The sequence below is a fragment of the Phacochoerus africanus genome, chromosome 11 (genome assembly GCF_016906955.1).
Source record: "Phacochoerus africanus isolate WHEZ1 chromosome 11, ROS_Pafr_v1, whole genome shotgun sequence".
Taxonomy (NCBI): Eukaryota; Metazoa; Chordata; class Mammalia; order Artiodactyla; family Suidae; genus Phacochoerus; species Phacochoerus africanus.
The window spans coordinates 35,731,769-35,743,811 of record NC_062554.1 but is presented as its reverse complement, the minus strand read 5'-3'; the positions used below and the strand labels follow the sequence as shown (position 1 = coordinate 35,743,811).

Below are 12,043 nucleotides of genomic sequence, written 5' to 3'. Positions count from 1 at the left end.
CCAGAATTGCATATTTAATGTTGTGTTGAGGATTTTTTAAATTACATAGAAGTATAAGTATGCATTTTAAGCACAACTAGTTAGTGTTTTTATTGTCATTCATCTCCATCCAACATAAAGAAATATGTAACTTTACATGAGCCCTTTACTGTCTATGAATATTTATACATAAGCCATTTTCTGTCTGTTGTTGACATTATGCAACATTGTTAGGGAGAATTTCAGGGACTTCCCGTCGTGGCGCAGTGGTTAACGAATCCGACTGGGAACCATGAGGTTGCGGGTTCGATCCCTGCCCTTGCTCAGTGGGTTAACAATCCGGCGTTGCCATGAGCTGTGGTGTAGGTTGCAGACGTGGCTCGGATCCCGCGTTGCTGTGGCTCTGGTGTAGGCCCGTGGCTACAGCTCCTATTCAACCCCTAGCCTGGGAACCTCCATATGCCTCGGGAGCGGCCCAAGAAATAGCAACTACAACAACAACAACAACTAAATAAAATAAAAAAAAAAACATTGTTAGGGAGAATTTCAAATACCTAGTACTCTCCTTGGTATAAAAATTTAAGAGAATTTAAAACTAGAAAGGGAAGAGAAAAAAATACTGATCATTTGACTGTGGAAGACTCAGGCAAAATAAGTGAAAGATGAAAGTACTAGTCTAGGCATGAGTCAGGTGTACATTTGACCTAGTTCTTTATGCTTAAAATTGCCCCTGTTTCCTCTTGTTGGTGAAAAGGAGTGCTCTATATACATTACTGTGAAAGTCTGGCAGGAAGAAGGAAATTTTCTCCCATTTTTGTTTGGTTTCTCTTCTCCCTGTTCTGTTTTATCTGTGGTTCCCAGGTAATAACTTTCCTCCTCTGAATAGCTATTGAGTGCTATCTCTAGGGATTTGTTTTAATAGGCAAGTTGGATTTCTTCTTGTTAACTTTTAGCAAGCTATAGCAGTCTGTCAGAATTGGGGGCATACTTGAAGCTTCTGATTCCATGAGCTGAATTTTATGTAATAAAACCTGGCAAGCACCAAAATATAATATGCATATTGTTTGAGTGGTACTGTCATCTTGATATTATGACCACTGGCATAAAATAATGGAAGAAAATAAATAAAAGTAGTTGCCAGTTATGTATTTTACACGGGCAAAGGGAGCAATTAATTCGGAATCCTCCCACTGTTATTATTAATGGGCCCTTAGTACTTTTCCATTTTAAAATATATCAAAAGGATATTGCTAAACTTTACTTTTTATTATACCTCAGATATTAATTTAGCTATGGGATAGAATACAGAAGCTATTTAATACTAATTAGAAATTGAGCAAATTTATATTAAGTATGACTAACATGGCAGTGTGACTTAGAAATAGTAGTTTTAACAAAAAGATTCATACCTTTATTTTCAGACAGACCAAGGGAACCATAATGATCAATGCTCACTACATCAAAAATTCAAATGAATAGATAGAAAAATAAAGTGTCTACTTCTGCTAGATCTACTTATACATTTCTTTTCACTATTGTAGAGACATGGTTAAGAAGAAATATCTGGAGATAATCATGTGCACATTGCACGTGCATATGTGCTCATGCTCTTTATATATATGCACGCACATTTATATACACATATAATAGATATATGCATATGTATATATGGTATTTTTAGAACTAAACAGTACAACTTCATCCAAAAACAGCAACAAAACTAGAGAGAAGGTAGGCAGTTCTAGTCCTCAAACATTTGCCACAGAACCAGACACATGCAGAAGGTATATTAAACCTCACCAGCTTGAGGAGATGAAAGAATGCTACTAGCTGCCTTCAGTGCTGTCATTCCCACAGAATGGTTTGGTTGTACCAAAAGGTTTAATTCAGTAGCATTTCACAAATTTTGAATTCAACACTTTATTTTTGATATATATAGACTGGGTTTTGAGCAGAACAAAACTCGATAGCTTTAAATAATGAAATAAATTATTTAACTTTTTTTACTTTGGGAGATTTTCTTTTCTTTTTCTCTCTTTTTTTTTTTTTTTTTGCTTTTTTTAGGGCTGCACCCACAGCATATGGAGGTTCCCAGGCTACACCACAGCCACAGCAACGTCAGATCTGAGCCGTGTCTTCAGCCTACACCACAGCTTATGGCAACACCAGATCTTTAACCCACTGAGCGAGACCAGGGATCAAACCTGAAACCTCCTGGTTCCTAGTCAGATTCATTTCCTCTGTGTCGTGATGGGAACTCCAGATTTTATTTTCTGATGGTACAAGTAATACACATTGAAAAGTATAAGAGTTCCTGCTCTGGTGGAGCAGGCTAAGAATCAGCATTGTCTCAGCAGCAGCACAGGTTCAATCCCCAGCGCAGCACAGTAGTTTAGAAGGATCCAGTGTTGGTGCAGCTGTGGCATAGGTTACAGCTGTGGCTCGGATTCAATTCCTGGCCCAGGTACTTCCATATGTCATGGATGTGGCCAAAAAAAAAAAAAAAAAGTATAAAGAAGCAAGAAAAACAATAAGCCACCCTCCTGCTTTCTAGGCCATCGAATAATTTATTTAGCAATAAGAGATATCTTAGAACCTCTTGTTTGTAGCTCTCCCCAAAAGACTAAATGTCTATTTTTATGGGATAAGTTCCATTTTAAAATGTACGATTTTGGGGAAGGGGGAGGGAGTGGGATGGATGGGGTGCTTGGGGTTAATAGATGCAGACTACTGCCTTTGGAATGGATTAGCAATGAGGTCTTGCTGTATAGCACTGGAAACTGTGTCTGGTCCTTTATGATGGAGCATGATAATGTGAGAAAAAAGAATGTATACATGTATGTGTAACTGGGTCACCATGCTGTACAGTAGAAAATTGACAGAACACTGTAAACCAGCTATAATGGAAAAAAAATCATAAAAAAAGTATGATATTACAGAAACATCTAGATTCTGAATGGTGATCAATTAGTTGCCAATAAGGACCTCCGATTTCTACCCATGTTATTTTTATTCTAGCCATTTGTTTCCATTCACTAATTTGATTTCTTTTTGATACCTGTTAAGGTAATAAATACTAGACTGGCTGTAATAACTGATAATATCAGGGTCTCAGACACTTTCACAATGAATATGAAATCTAATAACTTTGTGACTTTTTTTTTTTTTTTTGCTTTTTAGGGGCACAAGTGTGGCATTTGGAAGTTCCCAGGCTAGGTGTCAAATTGGAGCTGCTGGCCTACACCATAGCCACAGCAATGCAGGATCTGAGCTATGTCTGTGACCTATACCACAGCTCATGGCAACGCTAGATCTTGACCCACTGAGCGAGGCCAGGGATTGAACCTGTGTCGTCATGGATACTAGTTGGATTCATTTCTAATGAGCCATGACAGGAACTCCCATTTTGTGACATTTAAACAAGATGTTATGCAGTTCTTTCTTTATCTGTTACAGATTGGCTGTGATCATAGCCAAAACCTTGTGGACATTTGTAGAGAGAGGCAATATCAGGCCATTGTCTGTGATGCTCTGTCAGTACCAATCCGCAGTGGGTCTTGTGATGCTTGCCTCTCCATTGCTGTTATTCATCATTTTGCTACGGCAGTAAGTACTCTCTTTCTTGCTTCAAGAACTTGTAACTAAGTGGCAGGAAATGTTCATAGATTTTACTGATTTGGACCCTATTTTAGCTTTTCCTTTCTTTCCATTCTCTTTTCTTGTTGTGATTCAACTTGCCCTGTTTTTTAAAGAAAGCCTGTGGAGTGGAGATGAGCTGCATGGGAGTGGTGTTTACTTAAACAGGATCTGAGAAGACTATGCTTTTACTGCTGCACATTTCTGCCTTTTTCCTCCCCTGAGGCTTGGTCATCTTGAAGTGCCTTTCTCAAATCCACAGAGTCAGAGAATTTTAGCTCAAGAGACTTTAAGAGATACCATCTCTAGGCCTCTTGAGAACTCTCTTTCCTCAGCCTCCAAGTTTCTTTCGGTTTCCCATCTTGCTTTCTCAGCTCTCATTCTCATTGCTGACAATCTGAGTTCCATGTTTTCCCATTCTGTTTTTCTTCTTTTCCTATTCTTTTTTTCAAACCTCAGGTACTTAGCTGGTAGTGGTATAGTCTTGCTTTTAATTAGTCATGTATGTTCCTAATTTTAAAATAAATGACTTTTATATTTTATATTTTTCTTATAGGGAAAAAAAATCTTAATATTCCTAGATGTTACTGGTTTCTCTCCTAATCTAAGCAATAATGTTATAGACCCTCTGTGCTGGAGTTACCAGCAGTTTCAGTACACCTTATGACCTTACCTGAATTCAAAACAAAACAAAACAGAAAACCCTCTACACCTCTATATTATTGTTAGAAAGGAAAAAAAAAATGTTTCCCCTATTCTTTAATACTCTCCCCCCGACCCCTTCACAGATCAAAACTCTCCTTTTTTGTTCTCTTTTGTTTGACTTAAGATATTTTGTTTGATTTTCTGGGCTGTCCATCTTAATTGAAAATAGTCCTATAGTCAGTTATATTTGCTTGCTTCCTCTCTCTATCTCCTGGTTGATAAGTGGCAGTGTTGTTTTTTGTTTTTGTTTGTTCACTAGGAGCGTAGAGTGGCAGCTCTCCAAGAACTTGTCCGACTCCTCAGACCTGGCGGGAAAGCACTCATTTATGTCTGGGCAATGGAACAAGAATATAAGAAGAAGAAGTCCAAATATCTTAGAGAAAATAGAATTAGCCAAGGAAAGAAAAAGGAGATCAGCAGTCATACACCAGTGGAAGAGTTGCCTGTGAAGCAAATGCCTGAGGTGGGCAACCAAGATGCAGCATGTTCTGTCCCCTCCAATAATGACTTTCAGGAGGGAGGATGTAATTCGAGGAAAGTTACTAATTCTAAGCTGCCTATTCACACTAACAGGACTTCTTTTCATTCTCAAGACTTGCTGGTTCCCTGGCACCTTAAGGGAAATCCCGGTAAAGACAAAGCTGTTGAGCCATTATGTGGTCCATTAGGATCCCATGACTCAGGTCCTGTGTTGCATCGTTACTACCATGTGTTCTGTGAGGGAGAACTGGAAGCTGCCTGCCAGACTTTGAGCAATGTCAGCATACTGCAAAGCTACTATGATCAGGGGAACTGGTGTGTGATTCTTCAAAAGGTCTGATTATCTCTATGAACATATCATATACGGGAAGAAATGCTCAGCTTTTTTTAAAAAGGAGATCAAACTACCTATATTTTTACTTAAAGAGAAAACTTGTGGAAGAGTTTCAAAGGAGAGTGTCTGAGAGAAATTTGGAAGTAGAGATTAGTTAGGAAATATTCAGTCTACTGCTATTGTTCATTTAAACCATAAATGTAGGCTTATCCTACAGGGAGGAACATGGATGGTTTTTAGGATACTTGGGATCCTAGGGTAAGAGTGCAGCATTTTGAAAATAAACTTTTTTTTTTGGTCTCGCCTGTGACATGTGGAAGTTCCCAGGCCAGGGATCAAGCCCAAGCCACAGCGATGACCCAAGCTGCTGCAGTGACAACACCACATCCTTAACCTGCTGTGCCATAAGGGAACTCTGAAGATCAACTTTTGTTATAAAGTACTACTAAATGAGCTAAATCATGTGGAATCTTAGGAAAGTAATCATATAACATTTTAATTAAAAAATTCCTGTTCAGGAGTTCCCGTCATGGCTCAGTGGTTAACGAATCCGACTAGGAACCATGAGGTTGCGGGTTCAGTCCCTGCCCTTGCTCAGTGGGTTAAGGATCCGGCGTTGCTGTGAGCTGTGGTGTAGGTTGCAGACGTGGCTCGGATCCCGAGTTGCTGTGGCTCTGGTGTAGGCTGATGGCTACAGCTCCAATTCGACCCCTAGCCTGGGAACCTCCATATGTCGCAGGAACAGACCAAAGAAATAGCAAAAAGACAAATAAATAAATAAATAAATAAATAAATAAATCCTGTTTAATAGAAAATTGTCTAAAGTTTAGCTGTGGTTTTTTAGCTCTTTAAAATCATAGATAATAACCACTCTCACTACATTTTACTGGCACAGGGCTTGACACATAGTATGTACTCAGTAAAATTTTGGTCGATGGGATAATACCCATTTGTTAATAGGTACTTTCATCCAATAAATACTTCTTGAACCTCTACTATATACCAGTTACTATTTTAAGTTGTGGGAGGGGAGCAGTGAACAAGAAGGAACAAAGTTCACACCCTTGTGGAGCTTACATTTTAGAAGGAAAGACAGACAATAAGCTGATAAATAAATAGATACTAGTGGTAAATGCCACAGGAAAAAAATAAAACAGGAAAGGGTTTCACTTGAGAACAAAAGGTTATTTTTAAAGGGCTGAAATAACTGCTAATCCTGACTATAGTTATTACCAAGAGTTAACTGGTATTCCTAATGCATTGCTCTAGGTGTTAAAGGCAACCCAGATATACTTTTTCTTTTTTTCTTTTTATGGCCACACCTGTGGCATATGGAAATTCCCTAGGTTGAATTGGAGCCATAGCTGCTGGCCTACACCACAGCCACAGCAATGCCAGATCCAAGCTGCATCTGTGATCTACCCCACAGCTCATAGCACAGTTCATAGCCAGAGCCTTAACCCACTGAGTGAGTCCAAGGATCGAACCAACATCCCCATAGATAGTAGTCGGGTTCACTACTGCTTTAGCCACAACGGGGAACTCCCAAATATACTTTTTCAATTCGTATATTTAAATAGCAAAAATTAGAATTGTTAGTTAGACCTAATTATGCCACAATAGCTAAAGCTGTTGTGTCATCATTGGCATTTCTAGTTCTTTCATATTTTGTTCCAGCCCAGTGCAGTCAGGGGTTATGTTTTACCTACATGTATACCATAGTTACCCAGTTAATATACCCTAGGTCAAGTTTCCAGGAGGAACAGAGGTCAATTATCATGCAGAAGTAAATTGTTTTCACTAATTACTTTTGTCATGGAATTTCAGTACAGGATTATAACTGTTCCCTCTAGATGAATTTTATGGTTCATGATATGGGAAGAAAGAAATTACAGGGCCAAAAATAGTTTTATCTAGGACTTTACATCAAAATTTGAAGTTCAACCTATATTAATATATTTTCAAATCTAAATGAAATAGATGATTTTCCTTTTTTTGTATTTAAAGAGTAAGGTAATAATTCTGTTTAAAACAATTTTGTTTTAAAATGTTTGTATTTACATAACAAAATTCTACAATTAAGGTAACAAATTTAGATATAGCTTTCTAATTGACATGTTTAGAACACTTCAGCTAACAGTAACAGAAAACACATCCTTATGAAGTACACAAGAAATATTTACTGAAAAGACCATCTTCTGAGTCATAAAACAAGACTCAATACATTTAAAAAGAACTAAAGGCATACAAAATATGCTTTCTGACCAAAATGAAATTTAATTATAAATTAATAAGAAAAAGATCTCTGGAAAAATCTTCAATAATTTTGAATCTAATTAACCCATAGAATCAGGAAGAATTCAAAAGGGAAAATAGAAAGTATTTTGAGCTGTATGAAAAGGCAACCATACCATATCAAACACAAAAAATTAACTTAGCAGGAGGCTATGTTAAGGATAGCACTACTATCCTTACAAAGACCTACTTGCAATTGTTAGCCCTTGCCTGGAATCTGGGAACTTGGATTTCAGGGGTGTTCCCACAGCCCTAACTGTTAAGAGTGACTCATGATGCCTACACTGTAAATCAATATAATTCACCATAAGAAAATCAATATAATTCACCATTTTAACAGAATAAAGAAGAAAAATCCCATGATTATTTCAATAAATAAAAAAAGGATTTGACACCTGCCCCCCCCCCCAAAAAAAAAGAATTTACAAAGCAGAACCATTGTCCTTGCTAGGGAGTTAAGTCAACTAATTGAATGTTTTCCACTCAGAGAAGTGAGCAGAAAATGTATCACTTCTCTCCAGTCATTTTCAGCTTCCCAATTCTTAGCTACATCTTTGTAGTTTGATCTTCAAGGTAAAATCTTGCCTGCCTTCTTCTCCTAAAGAGTCTTCTTTAGGAAAAGTCTTTATTTTGCCCAAAAAATTTCTGTGAAGGAAGAGAATATATAAGGTAAGACTTCCAATTAACTTTTGTAAGTTTAAGACTATAATTTTGAAGAGTTATTATTCTTTAGTTAGTGAGAGAAAGACTTCTAAGTTTTCACAGATGGTGTTGAGGTACCATAATGTAGTAGTAATTCTTCACTCCTCCCTCTACTGTCAGTTTGACAGTGTGAAAATATATGGAGCTGAGGGTAGGAATTATTTGGTTAAAAATATTAGCTCCTGGAGTTCCCGCCGTGGCGCAGTGGATAACGAATCCGACTAGGAACCATGAGATTACGGGTTCGATCCCTGCCCTTGCTCAGTGGGTTAAGGATCTGGTGTTGCCATGAGCTGTGGTGTAGGTCGCAGACACAGCTCGGATCTCGCGTTGCTGTGGCTCTGGTGTAGGCTGGCAGCTACAGCTCTGATTGGACCCCTAGGCTGCGAACCTCCATACGCCGTGGGAGCAGCCCAAGAAATGGCAAAAAGACCAAAAAAAAAAAAAAAAATAGCTCCCCCAGTGCGACTTCAAATCTAATTTGTAGGATAGAATATTCTCAGTTCAAATCAGCACTGGATAAGATAAAAGTATAAGAAATAATAACAGAGCTCAGAAGACTTGAGTACTTTTACATTCTGTAAGAATTATAGCCAAATCATTGAAAATTAGTTGTACTTAGCAGAGTATTGCTGCAACGGTGTTCCTGTCTTTTAACATCTGCCTTACTAAACACTCTTACCTGGTGTACTTCTGACCTGAGGCAAATTGGTCTAAAGAATAAAGCATTTTCACATCATACGGATTTGAGACTGAACACCACTAACTAGCTGCGGGGACCTTGGGGAAATACTTGTAAAGGAAGGATAACAATAATTACCTTGAAAGCTTTTAAGTGGATTGAATGAGATTGCATATAAAATACTGAGCATAGCACTTATTACATCATAGATGGTCAACAAATGCTAGCTTGTTTCTTCCTCATCCTCTGCCCTAATCATATCCCTAAGAGAAATCTGGTCTTTACTCTTTTTAATCTGTGTGTGTCTGTGTGTCTATGTGTGTGTGTGGTCAACTTGACATAGGCATTCATTCATTCACTCATTCATCTAACATGTATTTAAGACTGCCTACTATTTGCCAATTACTGTTTTGTTTTGTTTTTTTCCAATACAGGTAATTTTAATGAAATTGGCATAGTTAAGACCAAAAAGATAAAGGGGACATTGTCAGTTTACCTTTGGCTCATGCCTTAAAAGGCTAGTGAACACAACTTGAAACACAGGTGAATCTTGCTCTGTTCTATGAGATAGTGAAGGGGTCTTCTCAGTATTTAAATATATTAATATAACCAGTTATAGAAATCTAAATATAAAACCAATCTCCTATAGGTTCTGAGAAGGTATTCACCATTTTCCTGAAAAGTTTAACACTCCACATTCAAGTTTAACCATCTTTGTAGAAGGGGAAGACAGTGATAGTACTTGTTGAACTAGAATTAATATTAAAATTCAAAAAGCTGACCATATTCATTTAGCCACCAACCAATCTTATTTAAATCAGGATCATCCAATAGAAACATTCCATCAGCCATACATGATCTGAATTCTAGAGTATGAGATCAATTTAAATATGGCACACATATAAAAGTCATGAGACATTTCAGTCTTGTAATAAATAAGGCAGTGGCCAACTCTTACTCATTAGTAGCTTTTTTGAGATAAGCTGTCAAGTCTTCCCTTTCTCCCTTCTTCTTAATGCCAGCGAAGATCATCTTCGTTCCAGGTACGTACTTCTTGGGATTCTCCAGGTACTCCATCAGTGTCTCCTCTCCCCAGGTGATGCCTTTGTTCTTGTTGGCATCTGTGTAAGAGAATCCAGGAGCCTGACCTGTCTTCCACCCAAAGAGACCATAGAGGTTTGGACCAGTCTTGTGCTTGCCTCCCTTTTCTACAGTGTGGCACTGGGCACACTTCTGAACAAAAATCTTCTTGCCCTTCTTAACATCACCCATTTTAATATCGTTCTTTCACCGAGCTCAACAGCCAAGCCACCACTCACAGGCTGGATGTCCCACTTTCTCCAGTTACTGTTTTGAATAATCAGTGAACACAAAAAGGATTCTACCCCTATGAAGCTTACAGCCTAGTTGGAGGGAGTGGTATGATGGAATAGAAAACCATATATTATGTTTTAAAGTAATACATTTTCCCTATCATAACAAAGAAGAGGTAGGGCAGAAAAAGAAGTTACAGGTGGGATGTCAGATGGGTTCCAGTTTTTAAAACTGGTCAGCACAATTCTCTGTGAGAAGGTGACATTTGAGCAAAGACTTGAATAAGGTGGAGGTGTTAACTATTTACTTATCTGGGAAGGAACATCCCAGAGAGAGGAAAAGACCAATGCAAAGACCTAAGGTGATGGGCTGAAGAGGAAGGACCACAAGAAGGCCAGTGTTGCTGGGTGGGATGAGTGAGAGTAGTTGGAAATAAAGGCAGATAGTTATTTGGGAGCTGAGGTAGATCACGTAGGATATGCCAAAAACTCTCTGAGATGCTGAACTATTTGAAGGGTTTTGAGTGGAAAAGTGACATAATCTCACTTCCATTTTGAAGGCTACTCTGGTTGCTTTGTGGAGATGAGACAAGAGGATGAGGGTGGAAGCAGGGAGACCAGCTGGGAGGTTTTTGCTGTAGTCCAGATGAGTATGAAGATGGACTTGCGACTTATTTTTTTCCCCCGGAGATTATTGCAGATGATAGAACACTGCCCAAGGGAGATCCATATTTCTTGGGTGGGAGTGGGAAGGCAGGCCTTAACCAATATGTTGAAGGAGGGTGACTTCCTGTGTGCCAGCTATTCTGCCTGGCCCCAGGAGTGGGGATCAGGGAGAGGGTGCCCCTCCCATGTGCTTTGGGATCATGCAGAAGGCATAGGTGGGTGGGGGTGGTGAAAGATAGAAGGCTTTTGGATATGTAATTTGAAGGTAGAACCATCAGGATTTCTGATGGTTGGGATGGGTTGTGTGGGTGAATAAAAATGAGTGTGAAACTTCACTTCTTAGGGCCTATCCTGTGGGGCTGCCACACTTTAGTTCAAATGCAATCTTGGTTTGTCCTTTTCTCCCCCTTCTTGCTTTTAGGCACGGGTCCACTGTGGTACTGCCCTGAGGAGATCTTCCTGGTAGTGCCTCTGCAAATAAACCCAGCAGTTAATTTGAACTCAGACAGGTACATGCACCGCGGAGCAGCTAGATGTTCTGTCAGCATGTGAAAATAGAAATGAACAGCATGCAGTGTAAGGACTGTGATCATAAATTCCTATTGGGACCATTAGACCAAGACAAAAACACATCCAGTGATTCTAAATCATTGTAAGCAATAAAAAGGCAGGTGATGGATGGCTCTTTATTTTCAGTAAGTCACAAAAGAGAAAAATGCTTCCCCAAGAAAAGCCAGGCATATATGAGCATAACCTTCAAATGCCCTTTTCAGAAACAAGGGGGAATAAATGGTGATGAAAAGAGAGTTAAGATACTGTTGCCTTATCTTCTATTGTAGCTCTATTTACAGGTCCCCAAAACCTTGAAAAGCAAATGCAAAAAAAAAAAAAAAAACCCACAAATATTCTATCAGAGTGCAAAGTCTCATTGTCTTCACTCTTGCAAAAGCAGTTGGAGTTTGTTGTTGATTAATAAGAAATGCTGGATCTTGCAATGGAGGTTTAAAGAATGTCCATCCTGACTTTTGCAGTTTCTAGCAAAGATAATAGGACATTTAAGGAAATAAAAGCCTCTAAAAGCAGTTTTGAAGTATCAACCTAAAAAACTAAAAGAGCTGTGTAGAGTTAAGGAATTCTTATCCTATGGTCCATGAATAACCTTCAGAGGGTTTGTCCATGACCCACAATTGCATATAAAACTTTCTGGGAAGGTGCATTGTATGTCTTCCTTGGGAGAGGGTCCATAATTCC

At 38.6% G+C, this 12,043-nt stretch overlaps 2 protein-coding genes across 3 annotated transcripts in view; one reads left to right on the top strand and one right to left on the bottom strand.

The window, feature by feature from the left end:
* ALKBH8 (alkB homolog 8, tRNA methyltransferase) overlaps positions 1–5,670 on the top strand; it is a 48,754-nt gene extending 43,084 nt beyond the window's left edge. For both annotated transcript variants that reach the window (XM_047753550.1, XM_047753551.1), the window contains 2 exons: positions 3,436–3,585; positions 4,580–5,670. In XM_047753550.1, coding sequence (XP_047609506.1) covers positions 3,436–3,585; positions 4,580–5,140 — 711 coding nt within the window. In that variant the 3' untranslated portion in view covers positions 5,141–5,670. The remainder of the gene's footprint in view (positions 1–3,435; positions 3,586–4,579) is intronic.
* A 4,097-nt stretch (positions 5,671–9,767) lies between these two features.
* On the bottom strand, positions 9,768–10,097 carry LOC125111204 (cytochrome c-like). Its single transcript, XM_047753074.1, has one exon. The coding sequence runs from the start codon at positions 10,083–10,085 to the stop codon at positions 9,768–9,770; it is 318 nt and encodes a 105-aa protein (XP_047609030.1). The 5' UTR covers positions 10,086–10,097.
* Positions 10,098–12,043: the final 1,946 nt, after the last annotated feature.

What these genes read in the sequence shown, in the direction of transcription:
- LOC125111204 (XM_047753074.1), bottom strand. Translation starts at nt 10,085, where the DNA reads ATGGGTGATGTTAAGAAGGGCAAGAAGATTTTTGTTCAGAAGTGTGCC.